The following is a 24,051-nucleotide window of genomic DNA, read 5'->3' as shown; positions in this document are numbered from 1 at the left end:
TTGATCCAATGCAGCCAGCTTTCAGGGAGAAGGCTTACAGCTTTTCATCTCATCCCCTGCATGCATCAGCCTTACTAGAGATTTTAACAATGCTGTAAGCCTTCTCCCTGAAAGCTGGCTGCCTTGACGTGCTGTTGGAGTGTGAGCAAAGTAACATTTATGAAGGGGTTCAGGGAAACCGGCAGGCCGGACTTGAGTCCCGGAGATGGGAAGTACAGTGCCTGCACTCTGAAGGAGGGGTGTTAATGTTACAGCTTAAAAACTGTAGTGTAAAGCACCCTTCTGGCAAGACAGTGATGGAGTGAATGATGGTGAAAGTTTTTCTTTTTCGGGCCACCCTGCCTTGGTGGGAATCGGCCAGTGTGATAATATATATATATATATATATATATATATATATATATATATATATATATATATATATATATATATATAAATATATATATATATATATATATATATATATGTGTGTGTGTGTGTGTGTGTGTGTGTGTGTGTGTGTTGGTGTGGGTGTGTGGGTGTGTGGGTGTGTGGGTGTGTGGGTGTGTGGGTGTGTGTGTGTGGGTGTGGGTGTGTGGGTGTGTGGGTGTGTGTGTACTCAACTAGTTGTACTCACCTAGTTGAGGTTGCGGGGGTCGAGTCCCAGCTCGTGGCCCCGCCTCTTCACTGATCGCTACTAGGTCACTCTCCCTGAGCCGTGAGCTTTATCATACCTCTGCTTAAAGCTATGTATGGATCCTGCCTCCACTACATCGCTTCCCAAACTATTCCACTTACTGACTACTCTGTGGCTGAAGAAATACTTCCTAACATCCCTGTGATTCATCTGCGTCTTCAGCTTCCAACTGTGTCCCCTTGTTACTGTGTCCAATCTCTGGAACATCCTGTCTTTGTCCACCTTGTCAATTCCTCTCAGTATTTTGTATGTCGTTATCATGTCCCCCCTATCTCTCCTGTCCTCCAGTGTCGTCAGGTTGATTTCCCTTAACTTCTCCTCGTAGGATATACCTCTTAGCTCTGGGACTAGTCTTGTTGCAAACCTTTGCACTTTCTCTAGTTTCTTTACGTGCTTGGCTAGGTGTGGGTTCCAAACTGGTGCAGCATACTCCAATATGGGCCTAACATACACGGTGTACAGGGTCCTGAATGACTCCTTATTAAGATGTCGGAATGCTGTTCTGAGGTTTGCTAGGCGCCCATATGCTGCAGCAGTTATTTGGTTGATGTGCGCTTCAGGAGATGTGCCTGGTGTTATACTCACCCCAAGATCTTTTTCCTTGAGTGAGGTTTGTAGTCTCTGGCCCCCTAGACTGCACTCCGTCTGCGGTCTTCTTTGCCCTTCCCCAATCTTCATGATTTTGCATTTGGTGGGATTGAACTCCAGGAGCCAATTGCTGGACCAGGTCTGCAGCCTGTCCAGATCCCTTTGTAGTTCTGCCTGGTCTTCGATCGAGTGAATTCTTCTCATCAGCTTCACGTCATCTGAAAACAGGGACACCTCAGAGTCTATTCCTTCCGTCATGTCGTTCACAAATACCAGAAACAGCACTGGTCCTAGGACTGACCCCTGTGGGACCCCGCTGGTCACAGGTGCCCACTCTGACACCTCGCCACGTACCATGACTCGCTGCTGTCTTCCTGACAAGTTTTCCCTGATCCATTGTAGTGCCTTCCCTGTTATCCCTGCTTGGTTCCAGTTTTTGCACCAATCTCTTGTGTGGAACTGTGTCAAACTCCTTCTTGCAGTCCAAGAATATGCAATCCACCCACCCCTCTCTCTCTTGTCTTACTGCTGTCACCATGTCATAGAACTCCAGTAGGTTTGTGACACAGGATTTCCCGTCCCTGAAACCATGTTGGCTGCTGTTGATGAGATCGTTCCTTTCTAGGTGTTCCACCACTCTTCTCCTGATAATCTTCTCCATGATTTTGCATACTATACATGTCAGTGACACTGGTCTGTAGTTTAATGCTTCATGTCTGTCTCCTTTTTTAAAGATTGGGACTACATTTGCTGTCTTCCATGCCTCAGGCAATCTCCCTGTTTCGATAGATGTATTGAATATTGTTGTTAGGGGTACACATAGCGCCTCTGCTCCCTCTCTCAATACCCATGGGGAGATGTTATCTGGCCCCATTGCCTTTGAGGTATCTAGCTCACTCAGAAGCCTCTTCACTTCCTCGGTTGTGTGCACTGTGTCCAGCACATGGTGGTGTGCCCCACCTCTCCGTCTTTCTGGAGCCCCTTCTGTCTCCTCTGTGAACACTTCTTTGAATCTATTGTTGAGTTCCTCACATACTTCACGGTCATTTCTTGTTGTCTCTCCTCCTTCCTTCCTTAGCCTGTGTGTGTGTGTGTGTGTGCAATAAGATCACAGTAAACAGGTGATTTCAGAATATGCAAAACATCCATATTATATATATATATATATATATATATATATATATATATATATATATATATATATATATATATATATATATATATATATATATATATATATATATATATATATATTGGCAGTTGGGGAGAAGATTGTTATCATCGTTGTTAACAGTTAATGAATGGTTAATATCATTAACGGGAAGCACCTGTTGTCGCCGTTAATAACAATAACGGGAGAATAATATCACTAAAGGGGGAAGTAGCGGAGATATCTAGCGTGTGGGCAGGTAATATCAGCAGTGTGGGCAGGTAATATCAGCAGCGTGGGCAGGTAATATCAGCAGTGTGGGCAGGTAATATCAGCAGTGTGGGCAGGCAATATTAGCAGTGTTGGCAGGTAATATCAGCAGTGTGGGCAGGTAATATCAGCAGTGTGGGCAGGTAATATCAGCAGTGTGGGCAGGTAATATCAGCAGTGTAGGCAGGTAATATCGGCAGTGTGGGCAGGTAATATCGACACGGGAACTACACACAGCAAGGTGGGGTCATTACCAACGTGGTTTTTTTCACTGTTAAAGGCATTGATAATGGCACCATTGGCACTGTTTGTTGGCCCAAATGATGATTGTTTGGAGAGCTTTGGTGTATAGTGCCAGCGTGGATCATCCAGAAGTGCCAGTGTGGATCATCCAGAATTGCCAGTGTGGACCATCCAGAGGTGCCAGTGTGGATCATCCAGAAGTGCCAGTGTGGGTCATCCAGGAGTGTCAGTGTGGATCATCCAGAAGTGCCAGTGTGGATCATCCAAAAGTGCCAGTGTGGATCATCCAGAAGTGCCAGTGAGGATCATCCAGAAGTGTCAGTGTGGATCATCCAGAAGTGCCAGTGTGGATCATCCAGAAGTGCCAGTGTGGATCATCCAGAAGTGCCAGTGTGGATCATCCAGAAGTGCCAGTGTGGATCATCCAAAAGTGCCAGTGTGGATCATCCAGAAGTGCCAGTGTGGATCATCCAGAAGTGTCAGTGTGGATCATCCAGAAGTGCCAGTGTGGATCATCCAGAAGTGCCAGTGTGGATCATCCAGAAGTGCCAGTGTGGATCATCCAGAAGTGCCAGTGTGAATCATCCAGAAGTGCCAGTGTGGATCATCCAGAAGTGCCAGTGTGGATCATCCAGAAGTGCCAGTGAGGATCATCCAGAAGTGCCAGTGTGGATCATCCAGAAATGCCAGTGTGGATCATCCAGAAGTGCCAGTGTGGATCATCCAGGAGTGCCAGTGTGGATCATCCAGAAGTGCCAGTGTGGATCATCCAGAAGTGCCAGTGTGGATCATCCAGAAGTGCCAGTGTGGATCATCCTGAAGTGCCAGTGTGGATCATCCAGAAGTGCCAGTGTGGATCATCCAGAAGTGCCAGTGTGGATCATCCAGAAGTGCCAGTGTGGATCATCCAGAAGTGCCAGTGTGGATCATCCAGAAGTGCCAGTGTGGATCATCCTGAAGTGCCAGTGTGGATCATCCAGAAGTGCCAGTGTGGATCATCCAGAAGTGCCAGTGTGGATCATCCAGGAGTGCCAGTGTGGATCATCCATGAGTGTCAGCGTTGATCATCCAGAGTGTCAGCTTAGATCATCCAGAGTGTCAGCCTGGATCATCCAGAGTGTCAGCCTGGATCATCCAGAGTGTCAGCCTGGATCATCCAGAGTGTCAGCCTGGATCATCCAGAGTGTCAGCCTGGATCATCCAGAGTGTCAGCCTGGATCATCCAGAGTGTCAGCCTGGATCATCCTGAGTGTCAGCCTGGATCATCCTGAGTGTCAGCCTGGATCATACACAGTAGTGCTGAGAGGTCCCAGGGGACGACACACCCGTCAGCACACTTGTCAGCACCTACTAATAAGTCATGGTTCCTGACACATGCAATTAGTGGCCTCGGACACTACTGTGTCAGTCAGTCACATTGATTCTGACGGATTGCGGCCACCCAACAGCAACAGCCGGTAAAACCGCGAATAAAACTAATCCCCTTTCAACGTTTTTTTTTTTGGTCATTATTCTGCTTATATAAAATATTAATTAAACATTCGCATTTTACATTTTTTGTTAAATTTCGAAAAATTTATGAGGCATAAGCTTATTTTGTTAAGAATTATCAATTTTTAAATGTTGGTAAAACTGTGTGTGTAAAAAAAATGGGGGCACACAATGGAAAGTTCTTGGGTTCGATTGCCGGGTGAGTCTCCATACGTCTGTAGGCCCCTGTTTACCTAGCAGTAATTAGGCACCTGGGATAGTTGTTATGGGTCGCATCCTGAGGGAGAGGAGAGTAGGAACCCAGTGTTAGTAAGCCACATAGCCTGGCTTTCTTGGGGGTTATCCTGGCTTGAAATCTTTTCTGGGATAATAAGCCCCAAAAAATCATTATTATCATAATTTGATGAGGAAAATGCAACTCTAGTCATTATTACTTACAAAATAGTTTTGAAAGGCTAAATGAATCACCGTTTAATGATTTAATATATAATACATAGGCGGGGGTTTAATAGCCCTATTACCCAAACCATACCCATCCAGGTATACCCACAGGGTGGTATACCCACAAGGTGGGTATACCCACAGGGTGGGTATACCTGGAGTATACCTGGAGAAGGTTTCGGGGGTCAACGCCCCTGAGGCCCGGTCTGTGACCAGGCATCATGGTGGATCAAGGCCTTATTAACCAGGCTGTTACTGTCGCACGCAACCACAGCCCGGCTGGTCAGGTACTGGCTTTAAGTGTCTGTCCAGCGGTTTCTTGAAGACAGCCAGGGGTCTATTGGTAATCCCCTTTATATATGCTGGACATCTCATGGCCATCCTGTGGACTGTAGTCATACCATAGCCATAGTTCGGACATTCACATGTACACCACCAGTTAGAAATACCTAAATCCTCCAAACTGCAATTTCGGTAAACATGTATGTATACACAAAGGAGCAAAATACACCTCTCTGTGTATATACAGTGAGCGATGTACGCCTCACGATGTATATAAACTGAGAGATATACACCACTCGGCTTCAGATGTCCTTCCTACCAAGTCTCCCACCACCTTTCTAGTGAGAATGAAGTGAGACAGTCCACGACTTCTTCCTCCTTCCTTTTCTTTACGATTATGGCTTCTCTCTCTCCCAGTCGGTGGTCCTGTTTACCTCTCACCACCTCTCACAACACCTTCTTCTCTTATATCTATCCCTTCCATTCCGGTCCTTTACCATCCCTCCACCCTGGGCTCGGACATCATCCCCTGGAATGGTACTCACTTCCGTCCCGAGCGTTTTTATTACAACCAGCTACCATCTTTATTTTTTTATTGGGAGCAGTATGGCTTTTGTTCAAGGAAAAAAAACACCCTCATAGCTGAGTTTCTTTTAACCCAAAAATTTTTTGCCTTCAAAACAAACGTATATCTTGGGTAATTACTAGACGCTAAGTTTATGGTGTTAGTTCCTATTCACACCCAAAGATGCCCTGTTCGAACCCTTTACGATGGAATAGGGGATTAATTGGACGCATGGGCAAATCTATTAAGACTTGTTGCCCCTCTTACCTTTCAGTAAATAGGTACCTGGAGATTTGGCGACTGTCGTGGGTCGCATCCTGAAGGGAGGACCTGAAAACAGATCCCAGTGGAAATAAGCCACATTGGGTTATACTGGGTTATTAATCTCACCGGGGTTACTGATTAACAGAAAGACTTCTTCTGTGCTTGTGTCCAATGAGTTACCTTACATAAGTGGCTTTACTAAACTGTTGGGTGTTTATATCTCAACACACTACAAAAAAGACCTGAAATCTGACCAATTGTCTATAAGGGAAACCGAGCCATTCTCCCTCCATTGGAACTCGTGCAGATTTCGACGTTGTCAAGTGTTTTGATCTGATTATCTATTGCCCATGGGTAACAAGTTACCTCCAGGAGGAAGCCATCGATTACCTCTCTTTACAAACACAGAACACTTGATCCACTAACAGTTTAGCGAATCAAGTGTTTAGATTATTCACTTATCAGCGCAGATGATTTTCTCATATTTTCGCTTAGTTACTCTAATATATTCAAGAAAATACCAGTCTAAAAGAACTTGGGAAATGCTAATGTAATACTGTACCAGTCTAACATAGCTTAGAAGGTACCAGTCTAACATAGCTTAGAAGGTGCCAGTCTAACATAGCTTAGAAGGTGCCAGTCTAACATAGCTTAGAAGGTACCAGTCTAACATAGCTTAAAAGGTGCCAGTCTAACATAGCTTAGAAGGTGCCAGTCTAATATAGCTTAGAAGGTGCCAGTCTAACATAGCTTAGAAGGTGCCAGTCTAACATAGCTTATAAGGTACCAGTCTAACATAGCTTAGAAGGTACCAGTCTAACATAGCTTAGAAGGTGCCAGTCTAACATAGCTTAGAAGGTGCCAGTATAACATAGCTTAGAAGGTACCAGTCTAACATAGCTTAGAAGGTACCAGTCTAACATAGCTTAGAAGGTACCAGTCTAACATAGCTTAGAAGGTGCCAGTCTACTGAAGCATAGCAAATACATGTACAAGTCTAACACAGCCTACCGGAAGCAAATAACTGTCTACTATAACTTAGCAAGTGCTAGTTTCAGTGTTGCTCATATAGGACGTCTAACACCTCCTAAAAAACCAGTCTATCAGTCAATACAGAGAAGCAAGACAATGTTTCCCTCACTGGCAGACTTTCTGATGAGTCCTGAGAAATACTCCTCGTCATCTTCCAAGGTTCTCTGTGATGATAACTAGACACATGTGCAACATCTGTGTTACTTTATTGTAGACGTTTCGCCAACCAGTGGCTTTATCAATACAAATTCAAGGGCATAACTGGACGACAGTAGAACTATACACAAAAGATGAGGTAAACGGTCCCTCAGCCTCGGAACTGGTGAAGAGCACCGTAGTCTTGTAGACTCTGAGGCACAGGCAAGAAAGCTGGCGCTTATATACCATTCACGTTCTTCCCTGTACTGGACTGAAGAAGCCACTGGCTAGCGAAACGTTACCGTAATAAAGATTCCCAAACGTTGCATAAGTAACTCGGTTTTTTCAACTATTTACGTCATAGGAATTGTCAGTGTCCGTGGAACGTCGACCTGGTCCCTTCCAACAGATTTTCGCCTGGCGTGGAGGCTGTTTTGAGTCTACTTATATCGCGCTAATCAGTCAATTTTCTCATTATTCTCCTGACGGGAAAGAAGGGGAGGTTATTAAAGCCTCCCGTTATTGCATTTATCTTTATTGCGTATTCACGATTCCATTTCGTCACAGAAAATAGTGTAATTTTTTAATTCGTGTTTGAGAGGGCGGTATTTTGTAGGTTTGCCGATTTTGTCTTGGTCCGGGTCTTTTCCAGTGGTGACCAGGCGAAACAGGGTCAGTATGTATGGACTTCAGTATAGCCTTTGGTAAAGTAGCTGCACATGGAATAGGCGTAGAAATTATTTCTTGGGTCGGGGCATGGCTAATTAACAGGTAGCAGTTTGCATTACTGGGGAGAAATCGAGAAATCAGAATGGGAACCTGTTACGAACGGTGTGACACAAGGGCCAGTATTAGGAGCATTTCTGTCCCTCCATATTCCTACCCACACTATTTGCACCCTATTGCTCCTTATTCATGGGAACAAATATTCTTAATACTGCTACACGAGGAAGAGCAAGAGAATATTTCCCTGTAAACTTGAGTGAATATTAAAATGGTATACATACTGACAGGTTGATAAGTAAGAACAATGTTCCAGACTATGGAACAAATCTTTTCTCCAGGCTGAGGGACTGACCACCTGAAAACTAAGTTTTCCAGGGTGATGGACTGCGGACATCCAGGTGCTATTCCAGGGCAAGTCGAGACGTATGGGCAAGCTTTCTAATACCTGCTGTCCCTGATTAAGTCACTTTGTCTGACTTTTTTTTTTTAGGCTACCCTAGGTTCTCTACACATGATAATCTCCATAACTGTAGTTGTGTTTACGTACCTGACTAAACTGACTAACAGTAAGCAGGTACTTGAGTCCTAGTCGACTGTTGTGGGTGGCATCCTGGGAAGGGGAGAATAACAGAACGCAGGTATGTAAGAAACTACAAATCTGCTTAAGGGATTCAAGTGAAATTTACCGCTGATGCAGTAAGATTACTGTATCTAATGTATCTAATAATCTATCTAATAATGTGGAATAGACTTAAATTGATGATCAGAAAATTCTCTTTTGTTTTACAAATTAGTTATATTTTCTTGTAACTATTACTTTTAACGACCTCATTATAAGTAAAGGAATAAATTACTGTATAGAAAGGTAATTATATAATTAATAACAATATTAAACATGGTTTATACTGTACAAATTTCTTTAAAGGGAAACCGAGTCTTTAAATCTCGATTAGTAGGATCATTCCATTATTATTTTCTGATATCCTTTACAAGTAGTACAAAAATAGTTTCAATCATACATGCTTCTAAATATTTTTTATAAAGTTTTAGAAAAATACATATTATTATAATCTGCCCCACAATTTTTTACAAAAAAAAAAAAAAATAAACAAATATCGCCAGTGTTGACGGAAAGTCTTCAGAAAAGATCGCGACAGCAAGGTAATACCCGAGTGAAAAAACTAAGTTTATTTAGGTAAAATTACGCAGATTTGTAGATAATTACGGCTGTCTTACATAGTACCATACGTGTAAGTTAATCGAGATAACCTGTGAGAGTCATAGTGACTTTCTAGTGCCATTATTGCCGTGTTAGGAGACTAGTAACCTAGCACATCATGGGAATTACATCCGCATGAAATCTAGATTATTTAGAGGTTAAATATCTATAAACTTGCTTAGAAACTAGAGAATTCAGCCTTAGAAGTGATCTAGAAGTATTACAAGCGTTAGTTTTATTATTTTTTTTTATAATTCTAGTCCACCTCATTTACGGGTTTTTCCAACTCGATAAAATAAAATAATTTTTTAAGCAGTTAAGATAAGATTTGTTGGAGTTTTTAACCTGGGTTAGGGAGGGTTAGCCACCCAGGATAACCCAAGATAGTAAATGTGTCATTTAGGACTGTGTCGTATTTCCATTGTGGTCCTTCAGTATTCTCCCCCAGGATGCCACCCATACCGGTCCACTAACACCCAGGTACCTACTCACTGCTAGGTGAACAGGGACAGCAGGTGTAATGTAACTTAACACCCAGGTACCTACTTACTGCTAGGTGAACAGGGACAGCAGGTGTAATGTGACTTAACACCCAGGTACCTACGTACTGCTAGGTGAACAGGGACAGCAGGTGTAAGGAAACGTGCCCAACGTTTCCACCCGTTACTGGGATCGAACCCCTGACACTCAGTGTGTGAGGCCAGAGCGTTGCCATCCGAGCCACGGGGCACCTCATAGTTCACACTAGAAAACCCTGGGTTGATCCAGGGTTAGGCAAGATGCATGGGAAAATCTCATTACACCCAAAATCCCAGATTTTTTTTTTTTTTTTTAGCAGTATATGGGTATCTAAGAGTTTCATCTGTCTCTTGTGAATTGCATCAAGCAATAGGTTCACCAGTATTGTCCTGGCCCGGGTCTTTTCCAGAAATCGCATTAAGTGTATTTAGGTACAGGTACACATAAGTACAATTATCATAGTGTAAATTACCCAAGACAGAGGAGGATAGAATAATTCCAAATGGAAATGCAGTTTTGTGTGACCCTTGTGGGTATAGTGCTTAGTTATGATTTTAATAATAAATCCAAATGGAAATGAGACACTCTGACAGTCTTGATGCTTCATAAATATATAAAGGCTGATCAGAATCGGCATTTTTCGAGACAGACCAGAATTTGGGTGTTAATAATCTTAAGAATTTCCTCTCCTTTAAATCCAAGAATGTGTTGATATTCTGGAAACTTATTTTTTCAGCTAATTGTGATCTTCTGTTAATAATAATTTGACTTTTTTAACAAAATTTCATAGGCAGCTTTCTAACTCTTCTGGTTTCTTATACTATTTTGAAGAAAAAAAAATTTCATTCTATATTTTTTTTGGGGGGGATGATTTTTTTTTTGTGGCCTTTAAAGAGAATGATATATTTGTCTTTAATGTAACTAGACAGTTCTAATAAAAATTAGATGTTAATCAGCTTAGAAAATTAACAAGAATTTAAAAAAAATTAATGATTAGATCAATAATTAATGTGTAGATAAATAATTTACTTTTTTATTAATTTTTATCTTTTAATGTGCAGTATGTATACTTTTTATGATTTCGCTATGTTCCAGATTTACAAAATGGTGATTTATTCATGTGTTTTCATTTAAAGAACAAAAAAGCATAATACTTTGACTGGAGCAATATAAAAATAACCCACACATAGGTTAGATAAGCTTATGATGACATTTTGGTCCAGCTTGGCCATTTACAAGTCACACTAATGTAAATTGTAAATGGTCCAAGTTTGACTGAAACATCATCGTAAGCCTCTCTCTCCTTTGTGCGGGTTATTTGCATCTGTTGTTATTTATTACAATACTATTTCAATTCCTGAAATGTGAGCAATGGTGCCTTACTTTTTTGTGATTATGATATGGTTTATTCTTAGTTTTTAGGTGAGATCCCAACAATGTCAGATAATGAAAGTGAGGAGGAAGAAGTGCCAAAAGGACCTGTGGAAAATGCCTGGGCCATTAAAATACCAGAATTTAAAAAAGGGGAGATGAAAAGTCACCTACTAGAAGAAAGTTCATTCTCCGTACTTTTCCCAAAATACCGAGAGAAATACCTCAAGGAGTGTTGGCCTTTGCTTGTAAAAACACTAACTGTAAGTAATGCAGATGTTTGATGTAAGATTATGTAGTAAAATTATATAATGTCCTTGGTAGATTTTAATGTACATTTAGAAATGCTTTTCTGTATTGTACAGTTTAACTGAACTGAAAATATAAGAGATTATGTATAGTACAAAATTTGCAAATTTCAGTTAATTCACTTCCATGTTAGCTCTGTTTTTTCCATGGTTTTATATCAGACTTAAATTGGATTTGTTTAATTGTATGTGTGAGCTACTTAATTTTTTCTCTCAATGACCAAATACGTAAGTATAGTTATTGTGTATGCATAATATAAAATTCTAAAACATCTATGTGTATGTATTTGGATAAAGCTTTTACAGAATACTTACATTTTTTTATTACTGTTCAAAATGTTCAAAACGAGAGATGCCAAGCCAATGATGATCCTTTTCAAATCACTTGTTCTCTCTAGGCTGGAATACTGCTGTACATTAACATCTCCATTCAAAGCAGGTGAAATTGCAGATCTAGAGAATGTACAGAGAACCTTTACTGCACGTATAAGTTCTGTCAAGCACCTTGACTACTGGGAACGCTTGGAAACACTTGACTTTTACTCATTAGAACGCAGGATAGAGAGATATATCATAATCTACACTTGGAAAATCCTGGAAGGAATGGTCCTGAATCTGCACACAGAAATTGCTCTCTACGAAAGTAAAAGACTGGGCAGGCGATGCAAAATACCCCCAATTAAAAGTAGGGGCGCCGTTGGTACACTAAGAGAAAACATCATAAGTGTCCGGGGCCCAAGACTGTTCAACAGCCTCCCACCAAGCATAAGGGGAATTATCAATAAACCCCTGGCTGCCTTCAAGAGAGAGCTGGACAGATACCTAAAATCAGTGCTGGATCAGCCGGGCTGTGGCTCGTACGTTGGACTGTGTGCGGCCAGCAGTAACAGCCTGGTTGATCAGGCCCTGATCCACCGGGAGGCCTGGTCGTGGACCGGGCCGCGGGGGAGTTGATCCCCGGAATAACCTCGAGGTAGACTCCAGGTAGATAGATACTACCTTCCCATTTCCTCTTTATTTCTTAGTTAAAGTGAAAATTTGGCAAAAGTAACTGTTGTACCATAGACACTAATAGTAACCAGGGCCGGATTACCGCATAGGCAAACTTGGCATTTGCCTAGGGCCCCGCGCATTTGCGGGCCCCTGCGGTCCAAGGGGTTCAGGGGCTCGTCCAAGACTGCGCACATGGTGCAAGTGCAAAGGGGTCCCTACCTAAAAAGTTCAAGTGTTTGGAGAGTAAAATTGATTTTTAAAAATTAATCAAAACAAAAATAAATGATGAAATAAAATAAAATAAAAATAAATAAAAATAAAAATTACTTGAGTTTATATGATTTGATAGTCTTATGCATGATGCAATGATAACAATAATGGTCAGTGATTTATAAAGGGAATCATAGTGCTGTAGTGGTTATGCTGAATAAAATAGGTACATGATGTCACTACTTTAATAGCCTAATCTAGTAATACTATGCTGTCTTGAGTTTATTCTCTTTAAAATGCATGATTTAACAAGATAGTTATAATGGCTGTTGGTAAATGGTTTTGGTTGTCTTGATGTACTTTCCCTATTAAATTTAATCTAAATATCCAGAATGTATTTAATTAGACCTTAAACAGGCTCACACCGACCCCCCCCACCCCCAAGCTGGAAGGGGTCGCTTCGCTTACTTGTAACTCAAAGGAGCCCCACCAATCTGAATAGCCTAGGGCCCGGAGACTTCTTAATCTGGCCCTGATAGTAACCAATGTAATTTGTTCATCCAGAAGGTGAGTTTGCTAAGTGCATGACAGATACACTTCCTAACTCTACTCGGCTTGTTCTCATTATATATTTAAGAAATTTTGTTATGGCATGTTACTTAATCATTTGAGAATAAAACAGCTGTGTTTGATAACACTTACCTCAAGTGCTCTAACAAATTCAAAATACAGCTGGTGTCATGTTTGGAAAATTTATTTTATTGCAATAAAATTGATCTCAAGCCATACTTGAGCCTTGGAGGTGGGATGCACACTCGAGGAGGGGTGAGGGGGTTGTAGCTTGGAAGGTCATCTGAACTGTGATGTCAGCATCCTTCTGGCAGGACAGTGATTGAATGAATGACGGTTAATGTGTTTCTTCATTTTTGGGGTAGCCCTGCCTTGGTGGGAATGGACATTGTATAAAAAAAATTATTTCAATATTTTCCTAATATATGTTTCTGTTTACAGGAATATGGAATTAAAACTGAGCTCGATCTTATAGAAGGAAAAATGACTGTATTCACAACAAGGAAGACTTGGGATCCGTATATAATTTTAAAGGCTCGTGATATCATTGTACTTCTAGGAAGATCAGTCCCTATTGAACAAGTAATTAAGGTTCTTAAAGATGATGTTACGCATGAAATCATAAAGGTAATACATATATGGCATCTCAAATTGGTTTAGTATCATTCTGATTTGTTTTATAAGTTTAGATGTCAGTACATTTATTTAATGGTTCAAATGAGTCTGCTGTATATGTGTAAATTTCTCTGCATTTTCAGCATTTCAGGAACTACTCTCCCACAGACCATTTCTCTTTTCAAATAACAGCATTACATTGTTTTTACCCAACATGTAAGAGGCCTAATTAATATAATAGGTTGTTGTTGTGGTTCAGTATAAGTCTGTAGGATGCACTATTATTGAAATGTTACGAAGGATACTAAATATGTTAGTATAATGCAAGAGTAAAGCACATTATCGTGGCGATAACAATATTTCTTATATTTTTTCTTTTTAGATTCGCAACATGGTTCGTAATAAAGACAGATTTGTCAAACGAAGACAAAGGTTAATTGGTGCGAATGGCACTACACTGAAAGCCCTCGAGTTACTGACAAGCTGTTATGTGCTTATTCAAGGTGGAACAGTTGCTGCCATTGGGCCTCACAAAGGAGTTCAGCAGGTTAGCTTGCAACTCATAGTTTCCACTTTTACACTTAGTTATGTGATCTTTTAATCTGATAATCAGAGAAGATTAGTAGTGCTGTTAGAGTTGTTCTATGAAGTTTTTTCATCTGTTATTCATTTTTTCAGGCAGTAAACTAAGTAGTCTTCCTTCCAGTTATTCTGATCTATATTTCCCCAACCTTTGTGCTAATCTTTCAGCGACTTATTTTCCCATTCTTTATTTGACCTTGTTATTCTTTCCTCGTTTTTTCTTAGTTCATTGACAATTTCCACACAACACATTCTTTTGACATCCAGATCAGCATGTACAACCTAGTATCTTTTATTATGCTAGTGAGGAGGGCTCTTGAGCCAAGGATGGGGACTTATCCTCTCCTTCCTTGGATCTGACCTCGAAGCCTCCCTTCCCCCGAGCATTATATAATCACTATAGCTTCCTCCTCTGATTACAATATGTTTATACTGAGAATGTGTTGTAAATACATATACAGTAGACCCCTGGTTTTTGTCCTTAATCCATTCCAGAAGGTCGGCCGAAATCCACAATGTACGAAAACCAAAGTAATATTTCCCATAAGAAATAATGTAAATCCAATTAATCCGTTTCATACACCCAAAAATATTAACAAGAACATAAATTTTATAGAGAATAAGTATAGTGTTGTAGCTCTTCAGTGGTTAGCTCTTCCCTGTGGTTGTCCACCAACTCTTCCACATCCTGGCCTCTCATATCCAACCCCATGGACTTTCCCAAAGCCACAATAGATTCCACAACAGGCATAGGGTTGTTAAGTTTACAGTAACTTATATTAAGTTAGTAATAGAACTAGGCATTAAAAAAAAATAAAAAGTAAAATATACACAGTACATTCATTACTTACCTTAAAATATTTGTAGTCTTAATGTAGAGTGAGAGGTGAGTAGTATTTATTTGTAGTCCCAGGCAGACTACATCCCAGGTGGATGTAGTCCGCCTGGGCTATACCTATCGGCTACATACACTGCTGCCCACAGCCATATTATTACCGTCGACATACAATGTTTACCGAGTCTAATCATTTCTAACAACTGCCTTTAGATGCCATCATAAACACAGTAATGAATAATTCATGTTGAGAATTGTAAACAAAACGGAGTGGGGGAGTGACTGGGCCAGACGCAGATTCATACAGTTTTCTCTAATGCTGGACCAGAAAAAACGTAATGTTTTCCCTCCACCGATTTGCCCCTTGATAGCATACAAACATTGCATGCTTATATGCTATATAATGTGTTTCTTATATAATTTTGAAGAAAATATCATAGATGGATTAATGAAAATGTCTATATTAACCTAAAATAAGACATATAATGTGCCCAAGAGTGAGTCACAAACATATGAGTGGCCCAGGCGCACGCGTCTGGTACCGACAATTTCCAAGCGGATGTACAAAACCCAGGGGAAAATTTTGCCCAAAAAAGTGCTCGAAATCTGAATTGTATGATTTCAGCACTGGACAAAAATCAGGGGTCTACTGTACATTGAGAATGTGTCATGAATTCATATTTATACAGAAACACAGGCCCTCCCCCCTCCCCACCCCATAAAAAAAAATTGTCCTCATGTTTGATGCTGATCGCCAAAATTTTGGTAATAAAATAAGCTGTTTGCATTTTCAGATTTGCAGTAAGGAAAGCAAAGAAAACACTGTCACTAACTATTATTTTTGGACTAGAACATTTAAGTGCTAGTTTAGTGCTATGCAAGTGTATGGAATAGGAAGTAAGTTACTAAATGCTGTAAAGAGTTTTTATGAGGATAGTGAGGCTCAGGTTAAGGTGTGTAGGAGAGAGGGAGATTACTTCCAAGTAAAAGTAAGTCTTAGACAGGGATGTGTAATGTTACCATGGTTTAATATATTTATAGATGGGGTTGTAAAAACAGTAAATGTTAGGATGTTGAGGAGAGGGGTGGGATTAAATTATGGGGAATCAAGTACAAAATGGGAGTTAACACAGTTACTTTTTACTGGTGATACTGTGCTTATGGGAGATTCTAAAGAAAAGTTGCAAAGGTTAGTGGACGAGTTTGGGAGTGTGTGTAAAGGTAGAAAGGTGAAAGTGAACATAGATAAGAGTAAGGTGATGAGGGTATCAAACAATCTAGATAAAGAAAAATTGGATATCACATTGGAGAGAGGGAGTATGGTAGAAGTGAATGTTTTCAGATATTTTGGAGTTGACTTGTCAGCGGATGGGTTTATGAAGGATGAGGTAACCATAAAATTGATGAAGGAAAAAAGGTGAGTGATGCATTGAGGTATCTGTGAGACAAAAAATGTTATCTGTGGAGGCAAAGAAAGGAATATATGAAAATATAGTGGTACCAACACTCTTATTTGGGTGTGAAGCTTGGGTTGCAAATGCTGTAGCGAGGAGGTGGCTGGAGGCAGTGGAGATGTCCTGTCTAAGGGCAATGTGTGGTGTAAATATTATGCAGAGAATTCGGAGTGTGGAAATTAGGAGGAGGTGTGGAGTTACGAAAAGTATTAGTCAGAGGGCTGAAAAGGGGTTGTTGAGGTGGTTTGGTCATTTAGAGAGAATGGATCAAAGTAGAATGATTGGAGAGCATATAAATCTGTAGGGGAAGGAAGGCGGAGTAGGGGTCGTCCTCGAAAAGGTTGGAGGGAGGGCGTAAAGGAGGTTTTGTGAGCGAGGGGCTTGGACTTCCAGCAAGCGTGTGTGAGCGTGTTAAGTGTGAATGGAGATGAATGGTTTTTGTGACCTGATGAGCTGTTGGAGTGTGAGCAGGGTAATATTTAGTGGAGGGATTTAGGGAAACCAGTTAGCTGGACTTGAGTCCTGGAAATGGGAAGTACAATGCCTGCACTTTAAAGGAGGAGTTTGAGATATTGACAGTTTGGAGGGACTTCTAAACTGTCATATCTGAGCTCCTCTGCAAAAACAGTGATTATGTGTAAGTGAGATGAAAGTGTTGAATGATGATGAAATATTTTCTTTTTGGGGATTTTCTTTCTTTTTGGGTCACCCTGTCTTGGTGGGAGATGGCCGACTTGTTGAAAAACAAAAACTTTTTTTTTTTTTAACACTTCGGCCGTTTCCCACCAAGGCAGGGTGACCCAAAAAGAAAGAAAAACATAACATGTCATAACATGAATAACATGTCAGGTATTATCTTGCTGTCATTCCTAGGTGGTTCGTGTAGTAACTGACACAATGAGGAACATTCATCCTGTGTATCTGCTTAAGGCTCTCATGATCAAAAGGCACTTGGTACAAGACCCAAATCTTAAGGTAAGAAAGAATATATATATATTATATATATATATATATATATATATATATATATATATATATATATATATATATATATATATATATATATATATATATATATATATATATATATATATATATTTATTTATTTATTTATTTATACACACTCATCTGAGTTTTCTTTGATTTTATCTTAATAGTTCTTGGTCTTATTAATTTTCCTTTTATATCCATGGGGAAGTGGAATAAGAATCTTTCCTCCGTAAGCCATGCGTGTTGTAAAAGTCAACTAAAATGCCGGGAACAATGGGCTAGTAACCCCTTTTCCTGTAAAGATTACTAAAAAGAATAAGAAGAAAATTGTCAAAGTGGGAAGTCTGAATGTGCGTGGATGTTGTGCAGATGATAAGAAAGAGATGATTGTGGATGTTATGAATGAGAAGAAGCTGGATGTCCTGGCTTTAAGTGAAACAAAGCTGAAGGGGGTGGGAGAGTTTCAGTGGAGAGGAATAAATGGGATTAGGTCAGGGGTTTCAAATAGAGTTAGAGCTAAAGAAGGAGTAGCAATAATGTTGAAGGATAAGCTATGGCAGGAAAAGAGGGACTATAAATGTATTAATTCAAGGATTATGTGGAGTAAAATAAAGATTGGATGTGAAAAGTGGGTTATAATAAGCGTGTATGCACCTGGAGAAGAGAAAAGTGTAGAGGAGAGAGAGAGATTTTGGGAAATGTTGAGTGAATGCGTGGGGAGTTTTGAATCAAGTGTGAGAGTAATGGTGGTTGGGGATTTCAACGCTAAAGTGGGTAAAAATGTTATGGAAGGAGTAGTAGGTAAATTTGGGGTGCCAGGGGTAAATGTAAATGGGGAACCTTTAATTGAGCTATGTGTAGAAAGAAATTTGGTAATAAGTAATACATATTTTATGAAAAAGAGGATAAATAAATATACAAGGTATGATGTAGCATGTAATGAAAGTAGTTTATTAGATTATGTAATGGTGGATAAAAGGTTGATGGGTAGGCTCCAGGATGTACATGTTTATAGAGGGGCAACTGATATATCGGATCATTATTTAGTTGTAGCTACAGTTAGAGTAAGAGGTAGATGGGAAAAGAGGAAGGTGGCAACAACAAGTAAGAGGGAGGTGAAAGTGTATAAACTAAGGGAGGAGGAAGTTCGGGTGAGATATAAGCGACTATTGGCAGAAAGGTGGGCTAGTGCAAAGATGAGTAGTGGGGGGATTGAAGAGGGTTGGAATAGTTTTAAAAATGCAGTATTAGAATGTGGGGCAGAAGTTTGTGGTTATAGGAGGGTGGGGGCAGGAGGAAAGAGGAGTGATTGGTGGAATGATGAAGTAAAGGGTGTGATAAAAGAGAAAAAGGTAGCTTATGAGAGGTTTTTACAAAGCAGAAGTGTTATAAGAAGAGCAGAGTATATGGAGAGTAAAAGAAAGGTAAAGAGAGTGGTGAGAGAGTGCAAAAGGAGAGCAGATGATAGAGTGGGAGAGGCACTGTCAAGAAATTTTAATGAAAATAAGAAAAAATTTTGGAGTGAGTTAAACAAGTTAAGAAAGCCTAGGGAAAATATGGATTTGTCAGTTAAAAACAGAGTAGGGGAGTTAGTAGATGGGGAGATGGAGGTATTGGGTAGATGGCGAGAATATTTTGAGGAACTTTTAAATGTTAAGGAAGAAACAGAGGCAGTAATTTCATCCACTGGTCAGGGAGGTATACCATCTTTTAGGAGTGAAGAAGAGCAGAATGTAAGTGTGGGGGAGGTACGTGAGGCATTACGTAAAATGAAAGGGGGTAAAGCAGCTGGAACTGATGGGATCATGACAGAAATGTTTATCCCCCCCTGCTTTTTAGTGTTGGAGTGGTTGGTACTTTTGTTTAATAAATGTATGAAAGAGAGGAAGGTACCTAGGGATTGGCGGAGAGCATGTATAGTCCCTTTATATAAAGGGAAAGGGGACAAAAGAGACTGTAAAAATTATAGAGGAATAAGCTTACTGAGTATACCAGGAAAAGTGTACGGTAGGGTTATAATTGACAGAATTAGAGGTAAGACAGAATGTAGGATTGCGGATGAGCAAGGAGGTTTCAGAGTGGGTAGGGGATGTGTAGATCAGGTGTTTACATTGAAGCATATATGTGAACAGTATTTAGATAAAGATAGGGAAGTTTTTATTGCATTTATGGATTTAGAAAAGGCATATGATAGAGTGGATAGAGGAGCAATGTGGCAGATGTTGCAAGTATATGGAATAGGTGGTAAGTTATTAAATGCTGTAAAGAGTTTTTATGAGGATAGTGAGGCTCAGGTTAGGGTGTGTAGAAGAGAGGGAGACTACTTCCCGGTAAAAGTAGGTCTTAGACAGGGATGTGTAATGTCACCATGGTTGTTTAATATATTTATAGATGGGGTTGTAAAGGAAGTAAATGCTAGGGTGTTCGGGAGAGGGGTGGGATTAAATTTTGGGGAATCAAATTCAAAATGAGAATTGACACAGTTACTTTTTGCTGATGATACTGTGCTTATGGGAGATTCTAAAGAAAAATTGCAAAGGTTAGTGGATGAGTTTGGGAATGTGTGTAAAGGTAGAAAGTTGAAAGTGAACATAGAAAAGAGCAAGGTGATGAGGGTGTCAAATGATTTAGATAAAGAAAAATTGGATATCAAATTGGGGAGGAGGAGTATGGAAGAAGTGAATGTTTTCAGATACTTGGGAGTTGACGTGTCGGCGGATGGATTTATGAAGGATGAGGTTAATCATAGAATTGATGAGGGAAAAAAGGTGAGTGGTGCGTTGAGGTATATGTGGAGTCAAAAAACGTTATCTATGGAGGCAAAGAAGGGAATGTATGAAAGTATAGTAGGACCAACACTCTTATATGGGTGTGAAGCTTGGGTGGTAAATGCAGCAGCGAGGAGACGGTTGGAGGCAGTGGAGATGTCCTGTTTAAGGGTAATGTGTGGTGTAAATATTATGCAGAAAATTCGGAGTGTGGAAATTAGGAGAAGGTGTGGAGTTAATAAAAGTATTAGTCAGAGGGCAGAAGAGGGGTTGTTGAGGTGGTTTGGTCATTTAGAGAGAATGGATCAAAGTAGAATGACATGGAAAGCATATAAATCTATAGGGGAAGGAAGGCGGGGTAGGGGTCGTCCTCGAAAGGGTTGGAGAGAGGGGGTAAAGGAGGTTTTGTGGGCAAGGGGCTTGGACTTCCAGCAAGCGTGCGTGAGCGTGTTAGATAGGAGTGAATGGAGACGAATGGTACTTGGGACCTGACGATCTGTTGGAGTGTGAGCAGGGTAATATTTAGTGAAGGGATTCAGGGAAACCGGTTATTTTCATGTAGTCGGACTTGAGTCCTGGAAATGGGAAGTACAATGCCTGCACTTTAAAGGAGGGGTTTGGGATATTGGCAGTTTGGAGGGATATGTTGTGTATCTTTATATGTGTATGCTTCTAAACTGTTGTATTCTGAGCACCTCTGCAAAAACAGTGATAATGTGTGAGTGTGGTGAAAGTGTTGAATGATGATGAAAGTATTTTCTTTTTGGGGATTTTCTTTCTTTTTTGGGTCACCCTGCCTCGGTGGGAGACGGCCGACTTGTTGAAAAAAAAAAAATTTACTTTGAATTATAGAACGATTAAAATTTGCATATCAACCAGTCTGGGTCTTCCTGAGGTTTCTTGAGTGCAAGTACTTTCCATTGGCTCCTAAAAAAAAGGATGGTAAATGTGTATGAGCAGGTAATCACCATAGGTATTTTTGGCAAGTGTGTTAAACATTTGTGCTCTGTGGCCTGGACATTGGACCGGGCCACGGGGTATTGACCCCCGAAACACCCTCCAGATATACCCTGAGCTCTCCTTTTAAAGGGTACTCACCATAGGCACTGTTGGAAGGTTTTTTAAAAATTTGAGTCTAGTGAAAGAATGCTAAAAATGAAACTGAAATATAGCTTGCCCATACTGTATACGGTATAAATAGCAATTAATTATTTTTTTAACACATTGGCCGTTTCCCACTGAGGCAGGGCGACCCAGAAAGAAAGAAAAAACTTTCATTATTCATCACTTTCACCATCACTCATACATAATCACTGTCTTTGCAGAGGCTGTCATATGACAGCTTAGACGTCTCTCCCATTTTATTTACAAAATTAATTTCAGTAAGAATTACATGTCAGCAGCGTGCAATTTCGTCTATTTTCTGTGTAGAATCTGTCTGAAGTGTTGTATAAGTCATTTTTTCCCTTCAACAGCATGAAGATTGGTCGAAGTTTATACCCAAATTTACACCCAAGAATGTACCTAGGAAGAAACCAAAAGTGAGGAAACTGAAGAAACCCTATACTCCGTTTCCACCAGATCCTACAGAAAGGAAAATTGACAAACAAATGGCAGAAGGCAAGTTTTTCATTGAAAAGAGTGAAAGAAAGTGGTCCAAGAAAAGAAAGCCCACAGAAGAAGAGAAGAAAGAGAGTACTGATAGGCAGAGGGAAAAAAGAGCTAAAGCATTTATAGTACCTGAAGAGCCCAAGTACAAGCCCAATGTCCCTGAAGTTAACTCTCAAGTTGATATAAAATCACTCAAAATGAAAGTAAAAAATAGTAAAAAGAAATGAATGGTATTTTTTGTTGTGCATATACTTTATTAATTAATTCTGTGTTGTGGAAATAACTAAGATTGTTCCTCTATGTGATGTTTGAATAAAAGTTTTATACAAGCTAATGGAATATTTTATTCAATGCATATTGCTTAATTTAGAAAGCTGTGTAAACATTTCTAAGTGATGGGACCTGTGTTTTTCTTCATTGAACCGAACCTGAATGCCTCATATTCCCCCAAGTGCTGTATGACCCTAATGGGTTTAGTGCTCTCCTATGAATGTAATTATATAAAACTTATAAAAAAGTTTGTGTATAATACATTTGTTTTTCTTTGGGGCATACAAGTAGGTAGGAAATGACCAATATGTTGGAAAAATAACACATTCCAAGATGGGTGGGATGATGGAGAACCTAAAATATGAGTTATGTGTATGTGCTCAAAAAAGGCACTACCACTGTAACAATAATATAGTAAACCATACCACGGGCGGGTTTGAACCCGCGGTCAGAGAGTCTCAAAACTCCAGACCGTCGCGTTAGCCACTGGACTCTCTGACCGCGGGTTCAGTCCCGCCCGTGGTATGGTTTGTTTGCAATCGTGTCATTATGATTTCGTGAGTCATAGTAATATACAGTGGACCCCCGGATAACGATATTATTTCAATCCAGAAGTCTGTTTGGGTGCCGTTATAGACCGAATTTGTTCCCATAAGAGATATTGTGAATTAGATTAGTCCATTTCAGACCCCCAAAAATACACCTACAAAAGCACTTACAAAAATACACTTACATAATTGGTCGAGTTGGGAGCTGATCGTTATGCGGGGGTCCACTGTAGTACTCATTATTACAGAGGTGATCCCTGTTTGAGCATAAAAAGTGCTCAGACTTTGTGCTCAAATTTTAGGTTCTCCAACCCACCCACCCCTCAAGGGAGGTTCCTTGATGCTGGTGAGGGGCTCTTGATCTAGGGAATTTGATCTGTGCTCTAGTTCCCTGAATTAAGCCTGAATGCCTTCCACATCCTCCCACAGGCACTGTATAATCCTAAGGGTTTAGTGCTTCCCCTTGATTATAATAATAATGAGGGCTTCCTAGTGTAGCCCTAAAATAACTATTATTATTATTATAATGTACCCTAGTGGGTTTAGCACTTGGTTTTGATTATAATTATTATAATGTATGAGAAGTCGAAAATTATCGATAAATGCTGTGAATTTTTTTTTTTTTTTGTTTTAAATAAAATTATTGTAATTATTATTCCCCTCAAGGGAGGTACCTTGATGCTGGTGAGAGGCTCTTGAACTAGGGAATTGGATCAGATTTAGATTTTGCCACCGAAGTGGCTAGTTTATTGTGCACCCCATATCCATCCTGTGGACGGTAGCGCGAGAGCATATGGATACACAAAAGGCCTAGGAACTAGGCCCCAAAGGGTTAACAGGAATACATATGGATTTATATCTACATATCTATAGTTCACTTATCTGTTACAAGCAAATTTAGGAAATTTGCTTAGTATATCTGGTATCTTATTTTCATTAATAAGATATCTTGACATGTCACATAGGTTATTATACTGTCTGTCTCTGTATTCCTCAATAAGTGGACAATTAAGCACATAGTGTTCAAGAGAGTGACCATATGCCTGATCACATAATTTACATTTAGTTTGATCATCATCTGTGTGTCTCCCAAACTGCCAGAAGTACTTGTAACCAAGCCTAAGCCTGGCCACTACAACATCAGTCAGTCTGTTCACATTGCAAGTTGCTCCATAAACATACTTATCTACGTTCATGTTATCATAGTGGGTTATAGATCTACTCAGGCTTCTAACTGCATTCCTATAACAATCATCTTCATTATTTACTTCTCTCCTAATATTATTCCTAATGCTAGACACAGTTATACCAAAGTTATATTC

General features: G+C 40.0%; 1 protein-coding gene across 5 annotated transcripts; it reads left to right on the top strand.

Moving 5' to 3' along the window:
- The first annotated feature begins 8,875 nt into the window (after positions 1-8,875).
- On the top strand, positions 8,876-22,245 carry dbe (KRR1 small subunit processome component homolog dbe). 5 transcript variants are annotated; one of them, XM_053772514.2, is made up of 6 exons: positions 8,877-9,027; positions 11,020-11,238; positions 13,498-13,683; positions 14,054-14,218; positions 17,416-17,517; positions 21,776-22,245. In XM_053772514.2, exons 2-6 carry the CDS (start codon positions 11,041-11,043, stop codon positions 22,136-22,138), a joined length of 1,014 nt encoding a protein of 337 aa, XP_053628489.1. In that variant the 5' UTR covers positions 8,877-9,027; positions 11,020-11,040; the 3' UTR covers positions 22,139-22,245. The 5 variants fall into 5 exon arrangements, with proteins under 5 accessions (XP_053628493.1, XP_053628492.1, XP_053628489.1 ...); XM_053772515.2 differs by lacking the exon at positions 8,877-9,027 and adding an exon at positions 9,035-9,116; XM_053772516.1 differs by lacking the exon at positions 8,877-9,027 and adding an exon at positions 9,039-9,061.
- Positions 22,246-24,051: the final 1,806 nt, after the last annotated feature.

The sequence above is a fragment of the Cherax quadricarinatus genome, chromosome 23, assembly GCF_038502225.1.
Source record: "Cherax quadricarinatus isolate ZL_2023a chromosome 23, ASM3850222v1, whole genome shotgun sequence".
Taxonomy (NCBI): Eukaryota; Metazoa; Arthropoda; class Malacostraca; order Decapoda; family Parastacidae; genus Cherax; species Cherax quadricarinatus.
Note: the sequence above shows the minus strand (reverse complement) of the source record. Positions and strands in the feature narration are given on the sequence as shown.